Genomic DNA, 27176 nt, shown 5'->3' with positions numbered 1-27176 from the left:
AGACAAATCTTTTGGGTTTGGAGAAGAGAGAAGATAAGGAGGTAAAAAAGACATAAACATATTCCCACAAATCATTTTACAAACCAGAAAAGAGATGTTGAACAATTACAAACAGCACAGTGAAGCGTCGCTGTTGGTGGTTTTTGTGTGTTACATATCTAAATGTTAAAAAATTTTTCTGTGTATATTAAGTATAGAAAAATAAGGGAGTATAGGAAAAATTTGATACATTTTTAGTGACAACTTACTGTTACATTTTGGAGAGCAGTTTGTGTAACTGATAGTTACACTGTGTTATATTTGCATAAAAGTATAACTACTTGATGTGACAGATTTAACTTAAATTTTATTTGTATATATATAATTAGTCTAAAGCAGGACATCCTAAATGAAAAGACTGACCTGGAAGCAACATTTAAGGAAGCTGAGTTGGCAACCTGTTCTGTAGAATTACTTTTGCCATTATTTAAGAATACCATTGAAGATATTAGTTTTGAAAATGTGAGTATCTGACTTGTGAACATCTAATAAAATGTACAACAAGCATGATACTCGGGATACATTAATTGTAGTTATATCTTAACATAGTTATGGACACATACTGGTTTTTGATATAAAAAATTGAAGGTTTATCAGTCTCCTATGTCATTAACTGAAATTTTTTTCTTCAAAGATAATCTCAGGCATGCACTTGATAAGAGGTTAAGCTGGAAAGCATATACCTTGGTACTTGATTTATCTGAAGTTCAACTAGAGAGTCAACTATTTTAAGAGTAAATTTAAACTAAAATATTCTAAGATGAAATATATCTATTTTCTATAGTGTTGTATGGAATAGAAACTTGTATTCCAAAATTTCAGTGTACTAAAGTTTGAGTTAGAGATGAAAAATAAATTGTATTCTACTAGCTTCATTACAATAAATGCCTGAAGTACTGTAGGACTTATGCTCTTATTTTGATTTTATTAGTTTAATATATGATGTACTTTAATATACTATTAATAAACTTGGCAAAATTTACTCTTACCATATGCAAAAATGATTTTGTGGCTAGAATAAAGTATTCTTTGATACTTTACTGCAACATTGTATTTTAGGTGTTTTAATACTGTAATACTTAATACTTAAAATACAGTGACGCTGTAATTTAGGTGTCTTAATGTATCTTTAAAAAAATTTTTTTTAATGCTGTATCTTAAAAAGGTATGTGGTTCTTACATTTTGTCAGGCTGATCTTTTTGCCTCCAATTTGAAGAAGATCTCTGAACAGAAGGAAATATTAACAAAAGAATTAGACACTTTTAAACGTGTAAAAAAAACTTTGGAACGTCTTCTTAGAAAGACAGAATACCAACAAGTAAGGGCTCCTAAGCACTAATGTAATAGATGTATTTCTCACTTGAAGGATTTGCTATTTCTTAAACTGTAGAAATTGAATTATTGGTAAATTTGAAATGGAAATAATTCTTGAATTTTTGTTTGAAGTGGAAATCATTAAACTAACCCTTACTCTTAATGTTTCACAAATAGTTCTACATGAAAGCAGCATGTTTTTATAGGAAAAACACTTATATTTTCTATCTCAAAATTTTTCATCATTTGTTAAAGTTCATCTCATCTGGTAACGATAAAATTTTCTTAGAATTTAAGCTCCTTTGTACCATTGTATTCATACATGGATTAATCTTTGGTGGCTAACAGTTTTTTGCGAGATAATTCATATACCATACAATTCACCCATTTAAAGTGTACAATTCAGTGATTTTTAGTGTATTTACAGAACTGTGCAGCAATCACCACAGCCAATGTTAGAGCATTTTCAACACCACAAAAAGGAACCCCATGGCCTTTAAAAGTTTGCCCACCACCCAACCCCACCCACCCCTCCTTACCCTATTATCTGCTTTCTGTTTTTATGAATTTTCTGATTCTGGATATTTCATGTAAACAGATTCACATAAAATGTGGTTCTTCACAACTGCCTTTCATTTAACATAGTGCCTTCATGGTTCATTCATGTTGTAGCACACATCAGTGCTTCATTCCTCTTTATTACCAATAATATTTCATTATATGGCTATTCCATTTTTCAGTTGTCCATTCCTCAGTTGATGGATATGTGGGTTGCTCCACTTTTGGGCTGTTATGCATAAAGCTTCTGTGAACATTTATTTACAAGTTGATTATACCCAAGAGAAATGAAAATATATGTATGCCAAGCAATTCCACTGTGTCCCTCTACATAAGTCTAAGAGTAGGCTTCATGTAGTCCATGAGCCCTCTGAAATTGTGTGTGCAATTTTGCATTATATGTACATGGCATAAATGCTTTTGGGTGAAAGGAATTTATAGCTTTTTCACATACTCAAGCAGGAGTATGGCCCTCAAAATGAATAAACATTTTTCTATGTTCTTATTTAAAATACCTACATAGAATTCCTTTACTAATGTGCTGTGATTCTTTAAAGAAAAAAAAATTCTTGGTTGCCAGAATTAAGGTTGTTTATATTTTTTACTATTATAAGCAGCCCAGTGAGCTTCCTTTGCATACAATATTTTTGTGGGTTTTGTGTCATTGGCTTGTACTGTCTGAGGTGTTATTTAGAAATTAGTATATAATTTCATAAACCATGGGCAAAAGATGATTTGGAACACTTAGGCAGAAATCCATATGATGACCTTTTTAAAAATCTGAACAGTGCGTAATAGTTGTCCATATTAATTTCTTAAAAGATGCTTATTACTCTTTCTACTTTTATATGTAGAGAAATATGTTTGTTGATACTGATTTGTAATATCTTTTTTTCATAGGTAGGGGACAGTTTATCTAGCATGTTAGAGAAACTAACTGATAATGAAAGTGAAAATACTGTAAGTCTTTTTTATACTTCATGTCTATTCTGACATTTTTTACTTATATGCTGCTTGGTTTTATAAAATTAGCCAACATTATCCAAATTGTGGTTTTTCTTCTAACTCCTACATTATATTTGCTGAAGGCTCTTAAGAAGAAGGTACTTGAAAAGGAGACCTATATTCAAGAACTTTCTTGTTTGTTTCAGAATGAAAAGGTAAGAAAATTTTGAGCTTAATTCATTATATTTTCTTAATATTGACTCCTTTTCCTTCTTTCCATCCTGGTCCCCATATAATCAGAAATAAGCACAGAAGTGTTTTTATATTATTTGGATATTTTACAAGTTTTTTTGAAATTTCTTTTTTAAAGATTTTTATGGTATTTAAGTTAGAGTAATTGGGATAAATCACCATATATTAGGAACTATGAATAAATTTGTATTTCAATTTTAGTGTAAATTAAGGAAGTTTAGTGTTTGTGGGAGCATTTTAGATATAATTTACTTAGGCTAGGTAGGACTTCTTAAAAGGAGATTATTGGAGCCATTAAATAAAAGGGCAGAAGGGGACACAGCCCTATAGTTTTATATACAATATATAATGGGGTCATAGTTAATGTAAAATGGTACTTTACTTTTTGTCAACTTTTTAGATCATATCTAAACGTGGATAAAGTGAAAGATTGTGGAGAAATATATCAAATAACACGTCTTTTTGTTTTATCTGTTACAGGCAAATGCTTTGAAAGCTAACCGTTTTTCACAATCAGTAAAAGTGGTACATGAACGACTGCAGCTCCAAATTAATAAAAAGGAAGCAGAGAATGATAAATTAAAAGAACACATAAAGGTTATAAATATTCAGTCATTTTTATAGCTTAAGTGATAAAATTAGTGAACAACTATAAAGCCCTTCCTTAGTTCTGGAATTTGGTGGTTTTGGAAGAATTCAATTTAAGTATTGCCATGAGAAATACATATTTGAGGCAGATCTTAAGATTTCTGGCCCTTCTAAAGATTTGGTTCTAAATCCCAAGATGGAAATGCTCTCTCTGTTTAATACCAGTCTAGGAGGAATTTATAGAGCTTGAATTACTTTAAAAATCTTTCCCATTATACAGTTAATTTATGTTTATTGTGGAAAATTTATAAAATGCAAAGGAAAAATTTAAGGTCATTTAAAAACACCAAAACCGTTATTAATATTTTGGGATATAGTATTCCTGTCTATTTTCTACATCTACATATAAATAAATACGTACATTTAGTAGTCTGTCAGGAAATGTTTATTATTTTTATGTTTGCCACTAATGGTTAAAACTTTAAAATTAGTTACTTAGCTTTGGTGTTTAGAAAATTGAGTAACATTCTTGTGCAGTTTTTTTTTTATCAGTGTCATTAAGAGGAATATTTTGGCTTAAACTCAGTGGTTTTAGTGTTCCTCTGGAAGCCTCACAGGCACTTTGAAATAAGAACTTGAGGTCGCTATGACATGACACAAGCTAACTGGATCTATTGTCATTATTTTTGCCAAGAGAAAAGAAGCAGTGTTCTCGCTTGGAGAAGAGAATTGTACAATGATAATCCACACTGAGTGTGAGGACATTGGTGTTAAATTTCTGGTTGCTTTTGCACTCCTGAATCATGGCAGATGTTTGCAACTTGTGGCACGTTTCAAGACTGCGCTTGGGGTGTTTTGGCTTTTTTTTTTTCTTCAAGGGTAAAAAGCTTTTGCCTAGTAAGGGGACATTAAGCAGACTTATGCAAAATTTATATTTTGTCCTTTGTCCTCCTACATGTGCTTTTAAGCACTTTCCCCCAGGATTCCTTGTGTCCTTTGCATGGATGTCATAGGGCATTACAGATGAACATGTGGATTGACACCTGAGATAATCATCTGTCACAATTTATCTTTTTTTTTTTTTTTTAAAGATTTTATTTATTTATTTGACAGACAGAGATCACAAGTAGGCAGAGGGGCAGGCAGAGAGAGAGAGAGAGGGAAGCAGGCTTCCTGCGGAGCAGAGAGCCCGATGCGGGGCTCGATCCCAGGACCCTGAGATCATGACCTGAGCCGAAGGCAGCAGCCCAAACCACTGAGCCACCCAGGCGCCCCCCCCCCTTTTTTTTTTTAAGATTTTATTTATTTATTTGACAGAGAGAGTGATCATAAGCAGGCAGAGAAGCAGGCAGAGAGAGAGGAGGAAGTAGGCTCCCTGCTGAGCAGAGATGCAGGGCTCTATCCCAGGACCCTGGGATAGAGCCGAAGGCAGAGGCTTTAACCAACTGAGCCAACCAGGTGCCCCCTGTCACAATTTATCTCATACAAGTTTTAATTATGTCCTCAAATAGCAGTTGTGAAAATTTTTGAAAACATTTTTCTTCAATTTAAAAATGAAATATTAAGTAATTTTTTAAAGTTAATTTTAACAATTTTCATAGGATAATTTAGAGAATATAAGACTAAAATCTTAAGATTTTGCCATCACATTCTCCTAATACTATGAGTTTAAATTCCTGTACAAAAAACCCTACTGTTTAGAAATAATTACAAGAAGTTGCATTAGGTTACTGAATTCCCTCTAACACGCATTAAGTTATTGGGGGGGGGGTGAGTTCAGAATTTAGTTCTTCGATTTAGGTTTCACAGGGTTCTCTTTGAGTACAAAGATAATGAATTCAGTTTGACAACATAAATTTCACTTAATAGTTTGACTAAGTTGAGTCAATTCGTTGTAGTAGGTCTTTACAAAATTTATGTTTTAGTTCTCAGAGAAGTATCCTAAAGATACTTTAACCCATTTTTCTTTCTAGATCTTATAATATAGCAGTTAGGAATAGAATATATTCACAATTTAGAAGACACAGAATAATTATGTTTATAATATGCAGCATGTAGAGTTCCTTGGAAATAGGGAAAAGCAAATAGTTGACTTTAAAATATATGTCCATTCATTTGGCAAGACTGCGAAGAGTTACTTATTTTGAGCTAACCGGCCAGCTAAGAGTTACTTATTTTGAAACCATAAAAATAATTTGACAGTTTAGTATACTCCCTAATAGTGCCCAAATGTGAGATAGGATAAATCTAGTGAGGAAAGTCCTGACTATCTTGTTCCAAAAAATTTATTTCACCTTGATGTTTAAAATGGCTTAGTGAAATGTAGCAGTTATTCATGGTGTGCTGATGACACCCTGTGGTTTCCTGGAGGAATGGCAGCTATATTTCCTGTGGAGTCTGTTCTCTTAAGTAGACTTACACTGCTCTTACTCTTTTTTGTTTTCCCCCAGCTACTTATTAAAATATTTTATGGCATTTTTTAGTTTAAGTAGATTTCAATAGACTATTTAACAGTATTTTGCTGCTTGTCTTAATCTGCTAAGTTCATTTTTCAGAGAGGGCTCGTCTTTAAATCTTTTTATTTTTTTTATTTTTTTAATTTTTTTTAATTTTTTTTTTAAGATTTTATTTATTTATTTGTCAGAGAGAGAGAGCGAGTGAGAGCGAGCACAGGCAGACAGTGGAAGGCAGAGTCAGAGGGAGAAGCAGGCTCCCTGCGGAGCAAGGAGCCTGATGTGGGACTCGATCCCAGGACGCTGGGATCATGACCTGAGCCGAAGGCAGCTGCTCAACCAACTGAGCCACCCAGGCGTCCCTCATCTTTAAATCTTATTCAATATGTACCTCATCTAAATTTTAGTGGAAGTTAAGAAGCATAGTTTTTCGGGCACTTGTGTGGTTCAGATGGTTAAGCATCTGCCTTCAGTTCAGGTCATGATCTCCAGGTCCTGGGATGAGTCCCATGTTGGGCTCCCAGTAGAGCAGAGAGCCTACTTTTCCGTCACCCTCTGCCTTTCCCCCTGCTTGTGCTCTATCTCTTAATCTCTCTCAAATGAATAAATAAAATCTTTTTTAAAAAGGACATAGTTTTTATTGATCATGGAATTAAATAGAAAACTGAGTCTTACTGTGACTCCTTCAATTTTTTTTCATTAAAATGATTGTCCAGAAATTTTAAACTAAAACCTTAACTCTGTAATAATTTCTTCAGTATTATACAACTTTTACAAAAAATGTAAAGTGTTAAAACTCAGGTCTCTAAATTCTTAGCTATTTAGTAGTCAAATACTTTAAATACAAAGTCTTAAAAATAATTAGAAATAAAAGCATGAGAGTTACCACACTAAATCATATCCATCATCTGCCCGGCCTATTATTCTGTCTCTAGTTATGTAAGGAAACAGTCATGCCAATTAACACCATCAAATTCAATGGATAGAAACATGGCCCTTGAACATCTTTTCACCCTTACTGTTATGGTTCTTATAGTTATTCATCTAAGCCTGTTCAGTCTTGGAATAGTAACTTCCATAAAGTTACTACTTATTGGGTAAAGCAGTATGTTTATTGCCCTTGATGTAACTTTTAAGAATCAAGATGTGCCCCTTAATTCCAGTAAATTAACATTTGCAAAATAAGCCTATCTCATCTGCATCATTTGTGATCTGTAGATTCTGATCATATGTCCTTTAAGCCTTTATCATTGCAAGTAAGAGTTCTAACATATGTAGGGAGCTACTGATTCCTTTGAGTTTGTGTATTTTATTTTGGATTATCTCCAGCTCAATTATAGTTCTTTGATTTTCTTAACTAGTACCATGTATAATATTCTAGATGTGAAATTTTAACAAGTTCTAGTTAATTACAAAAATTTAAAGAAAGTTAAAGTTTAAAAAGAGTTTAAAAAAAAGCCTAAAAAATGTTTGTATAGTAATTGTATAATGTTACAAATAAACTTTGGTGAAACCAACTTCCTTTACTGTTTTGCTTTTTATTAATCCCATGATTAATTCTTTTGATAAAATCTGTGGAAGATTATTTACATATTTTTACAATGTTGACATAAACATTGGAGTTCTAAAATAATTTAAGTACTACTAATATTTTTTTAGAGCTTGGAAACCAAGATAACTGAATGGAACTTACAAATGAAAAAGAATAAGTATGAAGCTGTAGCAATGAAAGAATCAAGTAAGCAAAAAACTATAGCTCTGAAAAAGGCATCTAAAATTTACAGACAAAGGCTTAAGTACTTCACTGGAGACATGGAAAACCTTACCTCCCAAATTAGAGATCAGGTAAGTATATACATTCTTTCTTAACCGATCTATGTACTTAGTTTGTGTAGTTAACATCCTAATGCTTAATATAATAATTTTCTCTTAATTCTACTGATACTAGGAAGACTTTATTCACACTCTTTTGCTTTAGTCTTTATTTTGAAAGGTTTCAGAAAATGTCACATTTGCATATTGAATTACATCAGTATTTCCCTGGGAACTTTATTGAAGGATATATTAAAAGTGTCTCAAAGTGGGGCATTAAGAGGTTAAGCCTCTGCCTTTAGGTCAGGTCATGATCTCAGGGTCCTAGATCAAGCCCTGCATCCGGCTCTCTGCTCATCAGGAGCCTGCTTTCCGCTCTCTCTCTGCCTGCCTCTCTGCCTACTTATGATCTCTGTCTGTCAAATAAATAAATAAATAAAATCTTTAAAAAAAAAAAAAGTGCCCCAAAGCATCTCCGGCAAGTTAAGAGTACATACAAATTCCCCCTTGGAAATGGACAGTGTACATTAGCATATGAAAGACCCTGAGTAGGCAAAGTAAAACAGCATAATGAAGAGTTTTGAACTCAGAATTTCTCTCCACTTATTTAACCACAGAACTCTTGTTTTACCCACAAAACAGCTCTTGGAACTGGTTCTAAGGAACACCAGTTTGGGAACTGCTGATTTATGTTATTAGACCATATGACTCTATTCAGTAATTCACTTCATTTGAACTCTGTAATGCACTTAAAGCCATTCACTGACGTAAACACACCATGTGAAAGTTATCTTTGGGTATAGTACAAAGTTGAAAACTGGACTTAGTGCTTTGTTGTTTGTGATGAATTATTGTATTTATTCAATTAGCAGTTAATAAAATATTTACTCTTTTTAATGTCTCATGGGTATTCCACCTCTTAAGAACTGATGTTAAGGCTTACAGAATTATTGGAGGCTTTTAGAAATGACAGTGGGCTTACATAAACTTTTGTGTAAACAAAACAACTTAATATTTTATAAGCTCAAGTGTTAACACTTAAAGATGAACGACATTCGGAAGAATTTAACTAGACAAAGAATTGAGGACTAAGTTCATAATCTAGAAGGTCATTAGATGGAGTTGAATACCTGAAAATATTCTTGAGTGGTGAAAGTTAGTCAAGTCATTAACATTCTCAGGATTTTCCTGTTTAAATAGCATCGTGTGACACATACCCCAGATCATGGCATCTGAAGGCTCTTCTGCTTGTTCATCTTGTGACTTTGGGTGAGGTACTTAACCTCTCTAAGACTCCCATTTCTTCATCTATAAAATAGGAGATAGTAATATTCCTATCTCATGATTACTGGGAGGAATAAATGAGAAGAAGTATGTCAAAGCACAGTCCCTGGCCATCCTACATTTTTGCCATATTGACCTCCTTTCTGTTCCTCTTATCTGTAGAATTTTAATGTTTGCTATTTTGTCTGGTTGTAATGCTCTCCTCAGGTTCACAATAGCTCGTTCTTTTTTAATCACTCAGGTATCTTTTTAATCAACATCTCTTCAGAGGGGCCTTTCTTGACCATTTTTTTTGAAGCAGTCCCTTAACAGTCATGTCATATCTTTAATTCTCTTCACAGCATTTATTTTTATAGTTAAAATTTCTAAATATCTTTATATTTTAGTATATTACCTAACCTACACTATACACACACACACACACATACACACCCACCAACATATACTTCATTGTGCAAATTTAAATTCATTTTACATGAAATATGAAAACAGAATACTAGGCTTTATTCAGCATATCAACAATATTTTTGTAAAAAGGTATAAACCAAAAAATTCTTGCATATAGTATATGCTCAATAAATGCTTTTTCTGTGACTGGATGAATGGTGGAAGGAAAGAAAGAAGCCCCCAGTAAATACTAACTGCTATCATATTATTACTTCTGGGTCTTCTGATTAATAATTATTGGTATTGTCTTCCCAGTGAGTTTGTCATTTTGTAGAATGTTAGGGGACACAATGACTATAGCTCACTAGGTGGGTTCGTAAAGACTAGATTCATTTGACAGTTACATATTGAGTGTCTTCTGTATGCCAGGCACTATTCAAGGCCCTAGCAATGAACAAAACAGACAAGTCTCTACCTTGGGGAGCTCCCATTCAAAGTGGTTATGCCACTACTACAGTCTTCCTTTCTTTGTTGACAGTAACAGTGTTTGGGGACCAATGGGGGTGACCTCTACAAAACAGCTTGACATCATTATAGCAACAATAAATAAGGCTGCGTTATTAAGTGTGGAATTGTGGAATTGCAGAGAGCTTCTATATGTATCAGTAGAGGACTTCTTTCTCCTCTGATGCTTATGTGGTTGTTAGCATCTTCTATATATAGAATGCGGATTATAAGTTCAAGAAATAGGAAGGAAGTTATCTTCATTAGTAATGAAACATTGTTTGAAAATAGTTATATCAACATCCTTAACATGTTGTGTTAGAACTGCCACTATGTGCATATAAAACAATACTAATATAAAGATATTATCAACATTTACTTTAAAAGATTCCTAAAATTCAGAGTTGTACACTAAAATTTTCCATATAAAAAACTCCATCCTTTATAGGATAAGTGTTTCCTTGTTTATGTCGTATTTGTGTTTAGAGCCCTGCACAAAACCAAAGTGTTACTCAGTTACAGGATGAGTACTTGATGTATTTTTTAGGAAGCCAAGCTGTCTGAAACAATTTCAGCTTCCAATGCCTGGAAAAGTCATTATGAGAAAATTGTAATAGAGAAAACTGAATTGGAAGTTCAGATTGAAACAATGCAAAAGTAAGAAAAAAATTAAGAATCTTTTTCTCGTTTAATAAGGAGTGTTTTCAGTTCCTTCCTCTTTAAGCACTTTGCATTTTGGTTCTTCTGGGTTACATATGGTGAAGTTTGTCCATATGATTTGATATTTTTGCTATTTATAATGTTAAAAACTTTCCTTATTCTAAAAATACAATAAAATAATTACCCACTAAAAAGTGCATTGGTGTTCACATTTTGAACTTTGTAGGTTGGTATTTGGAATTGAGTATGTGTCATCTATTATTTGCTGTTAAATGTTAACACTATTTTATCTTAAAATGGAAGTGATAGTTCTCTACCAAACAAGAATATGTAAGTAAGAATATATAACAGAGCTTAAAATAAAAACACAAATGCGTTCAAAATCCTAAAAATTATTTTTCCCTAAAGCACATTAATTGCATAACAAAGAAATTCAATGAGTAAACCTCCTTCTTTTATGCTTTGAAATTTATTACTGATAAACTAACAGTAATGAACCCTGATCATTTATTTTTAAATGTTTTGTTTTCTGTATATTCTCTTCAGTATTATCATTGTAAACTACTATGTATCATTCACTTCTAAAGGTGAGTTATTGCCTCACTTGATCCTTTTATATAACCATGGCCCTGAGATTATGTAGATGTATGTGCATGTGTGTGAATGAGAGACAGATGGCCACTGAGGATAATAGTTCAAACATTTTACTGAATAGCAAAGAGAATGTTGTGTAATTTTTCATTGGTATTATCAGTGGGTAATTATTGCTACTCAAGGTTATGCAGTTAGTAGCCTGATAGATAACTGCTTCCTGTTTACCTTTTTCCGTGACTTGTACTTTAAAACTTCACATCCTACCAACATAATTTCAGAAACACACTTAAAAAGCACTATTTGAATGAAAATTTCTATGACTTTTATATAAAATATATCATTTATCTCATAAAGGCAAGTTACAAATCTTTTGGAAGACCTGAAGAAAGTGGAAGACCTTGGAAAAAATTCTTGTGAAGAAATTCTTAGAAAACTTCACTCAATTGAATATGAAAATGAAACTCTGAATCTTGAGAATACAAAATTAAAGGTAATATGTATTCTGGGGTGATGGCTAGGTCAGTTGGTGGAGCATGCAGCTCTTGATCTCAGGGCTGTGAGTTTGAGGTCCACATTGGGTGAAGAAATTACTTAAAAATAAAATCATTTTTTATGATAAGGTAATATGTGTTTGTGTCTGTATGGGTATATATTGTCTAATGACAGCTTAGTAGAAGTAGCTGGAATGGTAGCATGATTAGGGTAGTACTCTTGAGTCATTTTGTTTTTTGTGTTTGTGAGGGTATTAGAGGATCATTATAATATGCAACTTCTAAAGCTACATATATATCCATATTTATATATGTATAAATATTTATATATAGATCACATATTTATATGTGATACACATATTTATATGTAGATCTTCAAGTGTTTATAGTTGTACACAGAGATTTATGTTAAAGTTGTTTTTAGCAATATTAAATAATAAGATTTATAGCTTGAATAACTGTCTCAACTTCTAAAAAATTTATTCTTCAATTTTAGCTGTTGAGTCATTCAAAATTACATTAACTTTAACGCGTAAGATTTTTTTTCTGCGTGTCATGGTTACGATAGGATGTAACCTCAGGCCTGTTCTATTTGAAACCAGAAAGTATGTTCCTGGCTGCTTCATAACCAGAAAGAATTTTCCAACTTAATCAAATCCAAGGGGTGATTGGTTTGTATGTGTACCAGAGAAAAAAATGGGGAATAAATTTTTATACTTTCTGAGAAAAAAAATTGAGTTCTCAGTTAGAGATACAAGTAACCAGATGAGACTTGATTAAAGATTACTGCATGGGGTGCCTGGGTGGCTCAGTTCGTTAGGCATCTGCCTTCAGCTCAGGTCATGATACCAGGGTCCTAGGATGGTGCCTCACATCAGGCTTTCTGCTCAGCAGGGGAGTCTGCTCTCCTTCTCACTCTCCTTCTATACTCTCCTTCTCTCTTTCTCTCTCAAATAAATAAATAAAATCTTAAAAAAAAAAAAAAAGATGTTGCATCATTTTCAGTCTTTAATACTATTTTTGGAGGACAGTAAATAGAACACAGAAAAGAATCTGTGTAAAAAGGCCAGAGTTGGCAGTTCGAAGCAGGTATCACATCAAAGAACCAACCCTCTTTTTAGTTCTCTCTTCTGCCATTCCTAGGTTATGATCCTCATAATCCAAAATGATTGCTGGAGCTCCAGCCATTATAGCCAAATTTCAAGCAGTAGGATTGCAAGGGGAAAAAGATTAGTTATTATGCACCCCCCCTTTTTTTTTCATATCCTCTTAGGGAGACTTCCTGTAAGTTCCATACCTCTCTACTCTTCTACTTATTCAGGCACATGACCCCAACTAGGTATAAGGAAGACTAGGGAGTTTAGTCTTCTAGTTATCCTGGGTTCTAGCCAAATATAAATACTCGTTATTTCCTGCAGTTTATTCACATTTTCCTATATCTCTTCCTATAGTTTTAGTATATATACAATTTGGAATCATTTTTCCTAGTACCTAAGACCGGCCTTAGTTCAGCTCAAGTGCTTCTTCCCCCCAAAGTCTTTTTTATTTGAATGAGTCTCTCCTTATAAACTCCCCAACTTTGTATGCCCAGAATGCCCAGGAAAGGTGTCACATACACTTAGCTCTCCATGAATATTTATTGAATGAATGCTTAAAATGTTTATCTTGGAAGAGGAAGCGATTTTGTTATCTTTATTTTCTTAATTTCCTTGATAACCTTCAGAGAGAAAGGATTAGAATAATATTTCATCAATTATGAATCTAATTTTTAATCAAATGGTAAGTGGAATTAATTTTAAATTACATAGGGATAAGAATCATCAAGTTAGTTTACATCTTATTTTCTATTAATAATTCAGAAACATGTATTTTTAATGCATTATTCTTTTGATTTTTGTTTAAGGAAAAAACCTAGGTGCATCTGGCATATGTTTCTGCAATGTAAAATTGCCTAGATGTTGTATTTTGTTACTTTTAATGACTTCTGAATAATTTTAGATTTTAACATTTCAAATGAAAAAAGGATCTTGCTGATATTCCTTCCAAGACCCAGTGACCTCTTCTCTTGAAATTGCAAGAGGTTATTTGCATGGTTGTAAGTTCTATTTGTTCATTATAAAGAGTTTAAAAAAAAAAAAAACCAGAAAAGAGTAAAGGGAAAATTTTAAAAATCACTGTAATCTCACAACTCAAAGAAACTAAAGTTACCATTTTACCATATAGTCGAGGATTTTGAACTAGTTCCAGGGTTTTTTTTTGCTACTATAAATAAAAATGTGGTTAGTTTCTTTGAGTTTTTTGCCTGTTTCCTTAGGATAAATTTCTAGGATTGTAATTATATGGTCAAAAGGGAGGCTAATTTTTAGTGTTATGCATTTCCAAATTACCCATCATATGGGTCCTTATATTTTTTCCAATGCAAGACAATTTTAAAACTAATCTCTCCAAATTTGATAGGTGATCTCATCTAGTGTTGGGGCTTTAAGTACCATCTATATCCTGGGGCTCTCCAATTTATATCTCTTGCCTAGACTTTGCCCCTGAATTCCAGACGTATCTTCTATGGCCTACTTGAAACCTCCACTTAGATATTTAATAGGTGTCTCAAAGTTTAAAATAGAGCTCCTTTATTTCCCCAAATGGTTCATCCTACAGTTAGCCTCATCTTGTTAATGGCAATATTATCTGTCCTTCGATCTGGTTTTATCCCTGACTCCTTTCTCTCCCACTTGCTTCCAGTCTGTCAGCAGATCTGCTTCACATAGATGAGGATTTGACTACCTCTCCCCAACACCACTGCTGTTGTCCTGGTTGAAGTCATCTCTCATAGTTATGGTGACTTCCTGAGCCCCCTTTGCATCTGCCCTTGCCGCTATAGTCAGCTTTCAGTTCACCATAGCATAGTTCCCATAAAAATGAAAGTCAGACCATGTCACTATTTCACCCCAAACCCTCCAGTGATATCTGGATAATAAACACCTACAAAACATTATTCCATCTGGCTTTCTAGTACTTCTCCCACCTCATCTCCTTCCATTCTCCCCATTGTTTTCTCCCTTCCTGGCACACTGGCCTTGCTCTTTTCCCCCTAACTGGCCAGGGCTTGTCCCACAGTTGCCTTTCTCTGTGGGAATTCTCTTCCCTCAAAGAGCCACACATCCTTTCAGTGTTTGCTCTAAAGTCCCTTTCTTCGGATGCCTCCCTGGCCCATCCACAACATGTTATTTCTATTCTGCTTTTGTGTATGGTATATTTTACTTCATATTCTTGGTTTTTGTGAATTCTAATGATTTATAAAATCTTTTTATTTTTTCCTTGCTAGACTACACTTGAGGCTTTGAAGGATGAGGTGATTTCTGTTGAAAATGAACTTTTAGAATTGCAAGAAGTAGAAAAACAACAGAAAACCCTTACTGAAGTATATAAAACTCAGGTAATTATTGCACTGATTTTGTTGTTAAATTTTGTAGGCAATTTAAAACACAGTACTTTTTCATAATCTAAAGAAGCAGAATTGAAGAAAGGTAGAGCTATTTTATGATAGAACATATGTCCCATATTTCTTAAAGTCCCACATATTTTTATAGTAGATGATTCTACTGATTCTTTTTTTATTTTTTATTTTTTTAAAGATTTTATTTATTTATTTGACAGAGAGAAATCACAAGTACACTGAGAGGCAGGCAGAGAGAGAGAGAGAGAAGGAAGCAGGCTCCCTGCTGAGCAGAGAGCCCGATGCGGGACTCGATCCCAGGACCCTGAGATCATGACCCGAGCCGAAGGCAGCAGCTTAACCCACTGAGCCACCCAGGTGCCCCGATTCTACTGATTCTTGATTCAGGCCTTGGCTGTGTATGTATTGGCTATTCCAAAAAGTAGATCTAAAGTTAGTTATGTAGATGAAATGTGAATCTTATGTATAATCTTGTTAAACTTAGTTATATTGTCATTTTAGATGTTTAATGGCATTGATTTAGGGTCATTAAAACTCAGTACTCCCTCTTTCCCAATAAATAAAATTCTGATTTACTCACATGAAGGACTTGGATAAGAATTGTGAAAATATATTTGGAATAGAGCTATGTTCAGTGTTAGTTTATAGAAAACCTTATATTTTGAAAATGAGTATTCAAGAAAAACTTTATGAGAAAGATGGGACTTATGCAGATCCTTAATGATGGTACCAAACTGGTCAATAATGAGCTGGGTTTTGCTGGAAGAGAGAACATTTGAATTAAAGAATAAATAACTAAAGGTAAAAGCTTAAGGGGAGGGCATCCTGTGGATAAGTAGGAAGTTCATCTGGATGGTTTAGATGGGAGGATGGAGTCAAAACATCCAGGTAGAATCCTGCAGTCATGCAGCGCTTACCAGAGGTAGGAAGGAGGTGTGGTGGACTGTGGGCCTGTTACTGAGAATGCCAGCTGGGTGTTTGGGTTTAATCCGTCAGCAAGAATAATGTGCATGTTCTGGGCTCTGGGCTTTGTATAAAGGCCTCAGAATTTTTTTTTTTTTTTTTGAGCATTGCTTAAGTGTAAAGTAATTGGTTTGGGAGCCAGTTTATAAATATATATATATATATATATATATATATATATATATATATGTATGTATGTATGTATTTTTGTTGTTGTTGTTGTTGTTGTTGTAATAAATCTGACTTTTCTTAAATCCACATGTGGACAAATATGTCAGCAGATTTCAGTTACTCCTTAGTCTTCAGATTTCTTTTTAAAAATTATTCTTTAAAGTGACCTTGACTTGCAAATAAAGATCTCTAATATTCAGGCTTAAGGGGAGGGTCTAGAAATATGGTTCGGAAAAGACAGGTAAATCATAAAAGAGTTGTAGATTGGAGTAGAACACTGAGCAATTCTTCTATTAAAGTAGGAATAACATTAGATAAAGATATTGAGGGTGTTGATAGGGAAATAATGATTTGTTTAAAGATTCAGATGTTTAGTTTTTTAATTTATATTATGGTTTTAATTAAATATGTTGTCCTAATATATTTTATTTTCAGATACAAAAATTACAAGAGGCAGCAGAAATGGTGAAAACCAGATGTGAAAATTTGCTACATGAAAATAACCTAATTACAAAAAACAAAAATAAAAAATTAGAGAAGGTGAGTTTGATGTTTTAAGCAATAAAATAATATTTATATGTTTTGTATTTTATGAATATTATACATATTCTTTCATTATAGTCATTTTCTGTAGTTTTGATCTAGAAATTACCTGTCTTTAATCTCTGTAGGAGTTTGTTTTCTATGGAGATAGTGTTTCCTCCAGGCTTGAAATGTTTATTTGTGTGAATGTTTTTCTACTTTTTCCTTAGTATTTGAAAAATAGCATAAATGTTTAATTTTTCTGATATAAGAGCAGATTCATATATCTCAAAAGAATGGTTATCACTTATCACTGGCTTCATCAGCCATAAGTTGCAAACTTGAATATCTCTCATTTTTAATCCCACCTTTTTGTTTTTGGTACTAAATCTTTTGTGTCTAGAAAGTAAAGTAAATATTCGCTGTTAAATGCTTTTTGGAAGAAAAATATTATTTAAAAAAGCAGCATCGTTTCCCTTTTATCACCCCATTGCAACAGAATGAGGGGAAGGCCAGTGTTGGCAAGTTATTTTGTATTTGTGAATATTTTTAACTTTTTAAATGAAACCGCATCTCTCTTCCGGTCTTCTCATGTTGTTTTGGTAAGGAAGTAGTGAAAGTCATAGGGCACTGACTCCCGGCTGGAGAGGTCATGGGATGTTAGCAGTCACTTCCAACTGAGTGTAATAAGGTGACTGTCTCTGGGTTGCCCCCACATCTTGGGATTGAGAAGTCTGAGTGAGGCACAATGTGAAGAAGAGGTCAACCAGAGTAGGCATTCCGCTTGTGAAACAGAGATAAAGATAGCCCACCAAACATGCAAGTTACTACTTTCTTAGAATTACTTTTTACCTATTTTTAGCAGCATGTCTAGCATTTTATGTGTCCTGGTCTCTCTCTCTCTCATGAGACCGCAAAGCTGTCCTCTTTTGCTAGGCAGAACTGTAAATAAAACATCTTATTTACATCAGCCTATTCAGGAGGCTGATGGGGCAGAAGCCTGTGATTTTCAGATGCCGTGAGTCACAGTGTCTTCTAACTGGTATTAAACCAGAAAAGTCATTTTTTAAGATGAAATTTTTCCTTTTCCTTTTCCACTGGTTTTCTCATGGGCTCTTAGATATTTGGGGACCCAGAGGTAAGCTTTGTTCTTATTTTTTTTTTGTGATCAAGAATGCCAGATGTGCTCGGTAGCTCTAGGTGTTCCCTGTTTCAGGGAAAGACTCTGGGTCTTGTGTTTTTCCTCCTGTAAACATCCTACATGCCGGGGAACCTGGGTGGCTCAGTGGGTTAAAGCCTCTGCTTTCGGCTCAGGTCATGATCCCGGGGTTCGGGGATCGAGCCCTGCATTGGGCTCTCTGCTCAGTAGGGAGCCTGCTTCCTTTCCTCTCTCTCTGCTTCTCTGCCTCCCTGTGATTTCTGTCAAAATAAATAAAATCTTAAAAAAAAAAAATCCTACATGCCATATGTCTGTTTTTTTTGTTTTGTTTTGTTTTGTTTTGTTTTTTAAATTAACCATGTAAGCATTTCTTAGAGGTGCTTCTTGTCACATCTCCACAAAAGTGCCACGGTGAGGCACTGCAATGACCAAAGGGGTGAATGTAGGTAAATTTAGAGACTTGCTCAGAATTATTGTAATGATGAAATGGCAGTCCGCTGAAGACTGATGATATGAGCTATCTTGGCATAATACCGTAATCCCACCAGCTGGACTAAGATGAGTGCAGCAAGGCTGTTTTAATTGAAATATCTGAGTTACAAGATTGAATGACAAAGTGACAGTTACTTTAGCCTAATGGCTGGATGGTAGCAAATGACCATACCAGCGTTACTAGTTATGACTATGCTTGAAGATAAATGACAGGAATCAAAAAGTTTGCTTTCCTAAGTAGGTTAAACATTCTCCATGTAAGCTAATATAACTGTATGCGTTGAGTCAACAGACTTTCTTTAAAGACTATTTAAAAACTTCGAATTCTAATGTAAGTAACATACAGTGTTGTATTATTTGCTCAACAAACTTTTTGAAAACCAAAGTACAGCCCACTTTTGAGGTACGTGTTCTTGTTAGCCGAGTCTAATTTACCGTTTAATCATATTTATTTGGTTCAATCTTTTTGTTTAAAACCATTATGCCTAAAATACTTATTATATTATGAGCATATCTAGTGTTTAAGATAGTAAAAACATTAATGCTGAATGTGTGACCTTGCACTTGTTTCCTTAATGCTACAACTCAGATGAGAGGGCAGATGGAGTCTCATCTGCAGAAGTTAGAACACGTCCGCGACTCGTTGACGGCGGCGGAACAGAGGCTTCACGAGTGTCAGGAGAGTCTGCAGCACTGCAAGGGGAAATGTGCAGACCAGGCGCGCACCGTTAGGGAGCTGCAGGGCCAGGTGTCCAGCCAGCATTCTGCTTTCTGCTAGATAGGTTCAAGGAAACTTCAGAATGATTTCACTAGTTGAGGGCACTCCTGTTGGGGGTTGATTTTTTTTTTTTTTAACACTCCCATCTCCATCAATTTATCAGTTTATTGCAGAGACTGTAATATTCTGCAAGCTATTCTTTCAGTATTGTGAAAAATTGTTAACTAAAATTGCTCATTTTAGTTTATTCGTACAAATCTGCATTTAGATGTCTCAGAACATGGTAATAGCATGGGAGAAGGAGCAATGCTATGTTTACATACATAGTTTTTGACATGAGGATAAGCTAAGTTATTGTAAATTACCTGACAAAAATTACAATTCATTTTAATTAGAATTGTGCATCAAGCTCATTTGGATTATTCTTGGTTTGTTTGGTTTTTTTGCCAACATATACTTCTGTACTCCATCAGAACAAAGATCATGGGTGCCCAGTTAGTCGCCACTTAGCCACCTCCTAATTCAATGCTTAGCACAGAGTAAGTGCTTAATAAATATTTCTCTAATTATTTTTTTCAAAGATGCATGTGCAAGGAGGTAGTAAGTTTTTATTTGCGAAACAATTTTTAGGAACAAGTCCCTATATTCCAAATGTAATCTGGATTTTAATTTTGAAATGCATCCTGTTTTTAAAAAGCATACAAACAAAATTTTGCTAAATTTAAATTTCTGAGAAGAGATTTTTCTAGGAAAATGCCAAATCTGCATAGATAACCTAAATTATTAAGTAAATTATGAGAAAAATTTTATTTTCCAAGCTTCTTAAAATAAGTATAGCTTTTGAAGCAATAGGAAGAATATTCTGTCTTGATATCCCCAAATTTTCTGTGGTTGATTTGCTTGTTTTATTTTGTTTCTCACAAATAATCATTTTTACTTGTAGTTACAACTTCAGAGTAAATTATCAATCACTATCTTTAGGTAAAACAAGAAATTGTAAGAGTACCTAAATATCCAACAATAGGAGATTCATACTTTTTGGTCTTCAAATTTACTTAATAAAATAAACGCCCTTTTTCAAGAAATCATTGTTCAGAATGTATTAATTGCCATCGTTCAGAAAGAATTTTAGTAGATGATTTTACATGAGGCACTAAACAGGAATTCAAGAGCTTGTGTTTTAACAATGTAGTGTTTCTTTGTATCTCTCTGTGTAGGAGTATTAATAATAGTGATGTTTTCTTGTTTTTTATGATTATTCTAACGATAAAGTGTATAGATTTCTTTGGAAGTTGGTTAGAAAAAAATAACCAAGAAAACTTTATTTTTCCCCTTTTAGGTTGATGCAAATCATAATCTTCTGAGAAAGCTTTCTCTGGAAGAGGAAAATTATCTTATTCAGTTGAAGTGTGAAAACCTTAAACAGTAAGTATTAAATTGACTTAAAATTGGTGTTACATTTTTCTCTACGCACTATAATTTTAAAATATATGTTTTCTGTAAAAAGAAAATTAGAACAGATGGATGTGGAAAATAAAGAGCTTGAAAAGAAGCTGGCAAACCAAGAAGAATGTCTTAAGCATAGCAATCTTAAGTTTAAAGAGAAATCTGCAGAATATACAGCATTGGCCAGACAGCTGGAAGCTGCTTTAGAAGAAGGAAGACAAAAGGTACAGATGGCCTTTATTTAGAAACTTTTTAATTAGTTTACCCAAGAGTCGTCCTTTTAAACAGACAATATCTCATCTTACCAAACCTACAGTTATTGTTTTTATCCTGATGACAGGGTAGCTGTATTACTGGTGCAGTTACTTCAGTAGGTAAATGATGGTGTGGCAGGGTAGAGGCATAGATGGCAAACAGAAGGAGCTCCCCTCCCTCCTCTTTCTTTTGCTTTTTGTTTTTTTTACATAAAACCAAAGCAGTTGTTCAAATTGTTGAGCGTTTTGGTTTTGATCAGGATCTGGTGAGCCGTAGAGCTCAACTCCCTTTTCTTTTGGCCAATATTGTTACATTAAATACATGTAAGAATTAAATTTCCAGTTAAATCCATTTGGTTAGCATTTAATAAACATCTCACTGTGTTGTCAGCCACTCCGCTACTATTTGAGATGAAAAGATGAATAAAACCTTGTTAGTTTACAAGCTTCTCAGCAGTTTCCCTGGTGTTATGGGAAACCTGTGTACAGAGGGCACGGGGAGACCGTAGAAAGAGACAAACCACTCCAGGTTGGAAAGTGACAGGTTTGATAAGCGAGGCAACACAAGAGTTTTCTTGGATGGCCACAAGATGAATAGATTTCCACACCTGACAGAATCTTAAAAGTCTATATACAGGGCCTTAACTAGGTTCTGTCACGTACCCAGTCCAAATAGCCTCAACACCACATTCCTTTCTTAAGGCTCTTTACTTGGAGTGGCTTCTGGGAGCAGGGCAGGAAAGCAGAACAGATATCTAAAGCACAAGGGAGAGAGTGGGGAGCTTATAATTGCCCAGGTTCAGCTTGTGGGTCAGATGGAGGTTGCATCTTTTTTTTTTAAGATTTTATTTATTTATTTGACAGAGAGAGATCACAAGTGGGCAGAGAGGCAGGCAGAGAGAGAGGAGGAAGCAGGCTCCCTCTAACGCAGAGAGCCCAATGCGGGACTTGATCCCAGGACCTTGGGATCATGACCTGAGCCGAACGCAGAGGCTTTAACCCACTGAGCCACCTAGGTGCCCCAAGTCACATCTTTTTGATAACCTCCTCCAACAGACCTGGCCTCAACTCTCAGGACACTCATAGTCCAGGGGAAAGATAATATATAAACAGACAAGTGTCATCCAGCATGTCGGTGCTACAACAGAGGGAGGTACAAGGTGCACCAGAAGACATTGTTAGTTTATTGTCAGGGGTGGTGGTTGGAAATAATACAGGAGGGTCTTAACAGGTAAATTTATCAAATGACTTGAAAATGTAGTCTTGAAAGGACTTAAGGTGGGCTTTGGAGTCCAGCTAGAACTGGATTTGAACTCTGGCTCTAACGCATTACACCCTGACCCAGAGTGAATGACTTCTTGAAATTCTAGTTTCTTAATTAGTGAAATGGGGATGATGAGTTTCCTCATCAGATTGAATGATGCTAAAAAGAGATTGTCTATTCCATGACGACTCTTAGTTGTCTGTCTCCACCCCAGACTTCTGTCTCTCCTGAGAACTAGAGTCAGATATTATGCTGCTTACGTGACATCTCAAACTTAACATGTCCAATACCAAATTGTCTTTCCCTCTAAACTCTCTTCCACCCACGTCTTTCTCAAGTTTGTTAATGGCAACTTCATGTAAGTTAGATAAAATCTGATATCACTGAATTGTGGCTCTTACATCACACGTGCTATATACATACATATATACACATATGTATATGTATGTGTGTGTGTGTATATATATGCATATCTATCTATCTATCTATCTATCTATATATTTATAACTCTGGGAAACTAATTTAGATTTATTTTGAAAGATACATCCTTGGATAAAAGCTAGGTTGTAAAATGTATTGCCGATGATAGAAATGTAATCCAGATTTCTCAGCCCCATCAACCTTTGGGAGGAAAATAAAAGACTTTCTCCTAGAAATGCTAGGTGTCTAAGATTCCTTCTGAGAAGTGTTCAGAGTCCCCAGCGATGTGTCTGGCTTCTTTCTCTCCTGCTGCACTGGAATGTGAGGCTGTCTGTCTCTAGTTCCTGCCAGGTGAGGAGTGCTGTCACTGCCTTGTCACTATTGTCCAAACTGAGGACATTGTCAAAGGCTCTTTCTCCTATAGCTTCAGATCCTGCTAGCATCCCTCATACTGCTGCCCTTGGAACTGGTGCAAAGAAATCTTTGTAAATTACTTTATAATAAAGTAATCATGCAGGAGCATGATTAGAGGACAGTCCTTCCCACTAGCTCCTTGCTCCTTAACTAGGCCTCGTCTCAGCTCTTATTCTTGTGGCTCCAACCCAGCATTCCTGCAAATAGGCTACTACATAGCCGAATTGTTGGATGAACATAGCTAAGCTAGCTTTCTGCTAAAATAAGCAATCATAGAAATAAGAGAACTCAAATTCAGAGCGCTCTGTGAGTGAATGAATGAAAAACCAGTCTCTTGTTGTATATGTGAATGAAGTGTCTACATCCCATGCCCTGCCCCTATCTCATCTACCCAGTCTGCCGCCTGCACTGAATGAGAACTTGCTGTGCCCTACCCCCACTCTGAACACCACAGTGAATGTAAATCCATGCAACATGCCAGCTGGTCTCAATAGGTTATAAAAATATAATGTTGGGCAAAACATCTACCTGAGTCACAGAGGACTGCAAATATGTATACTTGTTCCATCTCAGGCTAATTTTGCAGATACTTTTACTGCAAAGAGAAGTAAGCATACTTATGTTATTTGTGTTTCCTCAGGATAGAACATCTTTAAATATTTTGTCATTAAACTGTTCAGAAAAAGAAGTACAGTCTAAGTATGTCAAGGCTTTAGATCATACTTGAAAAAAAGCATATTTAGTTATTTTGCTCTTTTAATGAAAATTACAGGTTTCTGAAGAAATAGAGAAAATGTCATCTAGAGAGAGGGCTTTACAGATTAAAATATTAAATCTGGAAACTGAGCTTAGAAAGAAAAATGAAGAACAAAATCAACTTGTTTGCAAAATGAACAGTGTAAGTATTAGTATGGCTTAATGTATTTTCATAAAAAATAAATTAGCAGTTAACATTCTTACCCTGTAGTTTAGTTAAAGTATGAAGTGAGCAGAATCAGGACTCATGCTTTACTGGTAATATTAAGAATAACAAATAATAAAACTCATAAAAATTTTAAATGTCATGGTTATGCCAAAGAATAACTACCCTGCATCCTTGGTAGCTCCCAGCACATTTCCCCAAAGTCTCATCAGGCCCTTTACTGCATATTACTTTCACACAACAGCTGCTTAGTAAATTATACTGAGGAATTTCTGGTACGAATTTTTCATTATTTAAGATATACAATTTAAACTATTTTGAGTTAGACTTTGATATCTGTCTTGAGTAATGAATATTATACTTTAAAAAGTGATGAGTTTGTATTAAGTAATATTCAAGTAAATTAAGTAAATTTAAGATAGGTACTGTGGGCCACTCAGCCATGAAATGAGAATCCCAAATTCACTGTGTTTAATTAATCATCTGATGTCTTTTCCAAAGTATTCATGAAAATAGTCAATTAGCATAAGATACTATGGAAGCTAGCACTAGTTGTGACTAAAGTACTTGAAAACAGTCTACTCGATGATATAGAAAATGATGATACTTTATCTTTTCTGGGAGTCAGAGGAGCAGGAAACACTATTTTTTCATTCCCAAGTGTCTAGAAAGTTGAAAACGTGAAAAGTTCAAAAGTTAAATGATTTTTGTTATGCAATATTAATTTAATTTTATCACCAAAATTTTATCATCAAAATTTCCATGGCAATTTAATCAGAACAAACATTTCTCACTTTTAATGTAGCATGGGTCTGCTCTTTATTCTAAATCTTTTATTTATATATTTATTCTTTAATTTTCTTTTCTCACCATCAGTATTTCTGATACTAAAAAGCGTGTGTCATTAAAGCTTCTGAAGAGGGCACCTGGGTGGCTCAGTTGGTTGAACGACTGCCTTCGGCTCAGGTCATGATCCTGGACTTCCAGGATCAAGTCCTGCATCGGGCTCCCAGCTACCTGGGGAGTCTGCTTCTCCCTCTGACCTTCTCCTCTCTCATTCTGTCTCTCACTCATTCTCTCTCAAATAAATAAATAAAATCTTTAAGTAAATAAAATCTTTAAGCTTCTGAAGAAATAAGTAGTGAGATGAGTTGGGTTTCTCTATAATGTTCTCAGTGCTTGATTAAATCTGCAAAATAAATGAGTTTAAGACGTGGTATTCTATTAAATTTGCTAATTTTTATAGTAATAACAATCTAGAATTCTAAGCAAGGATTTAGACATTGCTGAGTCTGTGTGTTCTGTCCCTTCCAGGGGACAATTCTGTGGGCAGGTCAGTATTTATTTTGTATGCATGTCCTAGCTCCAGTTGAGTTGTAAGCAGCCTGAAAGCCAGTGTCATAGTTGGTTATACTCTAGTGTCCTCTACAGTGCCCTGCCCACAAGCAGACTTCTTTGGATTTTCTGCCCCAGTGCTTCAGCTGGAGCAGGGTGAATGCAGAGACCCAAGCTTAACCTGAGCTGCCCTGCCTGAAGCCTGAAATGCTTGGTAGTCTAACAGATTATCCTAAAATCCATGAGCATTTTACATTCTCCCCTACAATAGAGGTGTGTTCTTAGTATTTTTCCCTCCAAACCGTTGAGTAAAACTGATGTTTCACAAAGATTTGCTGTATTCATTCTGTACACTTTGTGTAGCGCAGCCTAGCACATTGCTTCATACCACTCCACTGCCCCCAAGGGGTATTGCTCAGTTTCAGAAGGTATCACGTGTCATTGACTACCAGATAGGAAGGAAATAAAAGATTTCTCTTCTTAAGGTGCCTACATTTCAGTTGGAAGCTAGATGTTATTTGCAGCCTGTCTATCTGAAGTATTTTCAGTGAATAGATCTACTTGAGAATTTATATGCAACCGAATATTTTAAAAAAATATATTAGGCTTTTAATTTTTCCCTCAGAGAACACCTATTATAATAATGAGCGTTCCTTTTATTTTTAAAGGATTCTAAAAATGTTCATATTATCAAAACTAGAATTCTGTCACTTTTTAAGATAACAAAAGTCTTATAAATAAAATACGAATGTATAAAATACGAAAATACGAAATAAGTATTTTATACTTATGTATAAAATATGAAAATGGCAAAAACTGGTATTAAAATAGGTCATGTTAAATGTAATGAAAAATAGTTATGATGGTTTTAAATAAAATCTATTATGTTAATCATTTTAAATATGTAATCATTTGACGTTGATTGTATTACAACAAACTATATCACAGTAAGATCAACCATGTGTGTACTTTAGTTATGCTGGATTTTACTCTACCCTTTGATATGAATGTCATTATTGATTATCTTTATTTTTTCTTTATTTAGAAAGCACAACACCAGGAAGTGTGTTTGAAGGAAATACAACATAGTCTTGAAAAGTCGGAGAATCAAAATGAGAGTATTAAGAATTATTTACAGTTTCTTAAAACTTCTTATGTAACAATGTTTGGATAAATGGTTGGATTTATTTTCTAGAAGCAATAGGATTTTACTCTAAGTCTAAAACATGATTAGGTACAAAAATAATAATAAATATACTTTAATTTATGGGTGGTAGTAGTAGAGTTTTTATGTAGTTTTCTTAAATACAATTTATTATCCATTTGCAACTTTAAAATAAGATACAGATGTTAGTATTCCTTTTTGCTGGATAATTTTCATTTAGCTCTGGTTTAAATACCTATTTAAATTATATTGATTTTTGGAATGGTTTTCACACACACACAAAAAAGCCAGAATCATTTTTTGTGACTGTCTGTAGCCATCATTTAAGTGAATTTGTAATAAATCTAGGCCAGTTTTAAGCCAAATACATGATTTTGAATAACATATATAACATGTGTAGTTGTTTTACTTTGTGGTAATATATATATATTTTTTTCCTTGATTTTATAGATCTAATATCAATATCGATATCAATATAGATTTATAAAACAAGGAAAGTATTCTGGATATTAATTGTTAGTAATAGTATAATTATATGGGACACCTGGGTGGTTCATTCGGTTTAGTGGCTGCCTTCAGCTCAGGTCATGATCCC

General features: G+C 34.3%; 1 protein-coding gene across 8 annotated transcripts in view; it reads left to right on the top strand.

The window, feature by feature from the left end:
- ODF2L (outer dense fiber of sperm tails 2 like) overlaps positions 1-26969 on the top strand; it is a 34863-nt gene extending 7894 nt beyond the window's left edge. For 4 of the 8 annotated variants that reach the window (XM_045064806.1, XM_004752665.3, XM_004752664.3 and 1 more), the window contains 15 exons: positions 369-501; positions 1230-1358; positions 2813-2872; positions 3001-3072; positions 3590-3706; positions 7810-7995; positions 10685-10794; positions 11746-11881; positions 15205-15315; positions 16906-17010; positions 19233-19391; positions 20701-20786; positions 20869-21031; positions 23932-24057; positions 26462-26969. In XM_045064806.1, the coding sequence (XP_044920741.1) occupies positions 369-501; positions 1230-1358; positions 2813-2872; positions 3001-3072; positions 3590-3706; positions 7810-7995; positions 10685-10794; positions 11746-11881; positions 15205-15315; positions 16906-17010; positions 19233-19391; positions 20701-20786; positions 20869-21031; positions 23932-24057; positions 26462-26590 (1822 nt within the window). In that variant the 3' untranslated portion in view covers positions 26591-26969. The remainder of the gene's footprint in view (positions 1-368; positions 502-1229; positions 1359-2812; positions 2873-3000; positions 3073-3589; positions 3707-7809; positions 7996-10684; positions 10795-11745; positions 11882-15204; positions 15316-16905; positions 17011-19232; positions 19392-20700; positions 20787-20868; positions 21032-23931; positions 24058-26461) is intronic. The other 4 variants (XM_045064807.1, XM_013056204.2, XM_045064808.1 and 1 more) reach the window with 4 other exon arrangements.
- The last annotated feature ends 207 nt before the right edge of the window (positions 26970-27176 follow it).

The sequence above is a fragment of the Mustela putorius genome, unplaced genomic scaffold (assembly GCF_011764305.1).
Source record: "Mustela putorius furo isolate JIRA1106 unplaced genomic scaffold, ASM1176430v1.1 tig00003853_pilon_pilon_pilon, whole genome shotgun sequence".
Lineage (NCBI taxonomy): Eukaryota > Metazoa > Chordata > Mammalia > Carnivora > Mustelidae > Mustela > Mustela putorius.
Note: the sequence above shows the minus strand (reverse complement) of the source record. Positions and strands in the feature narration are given on the sequence as shown.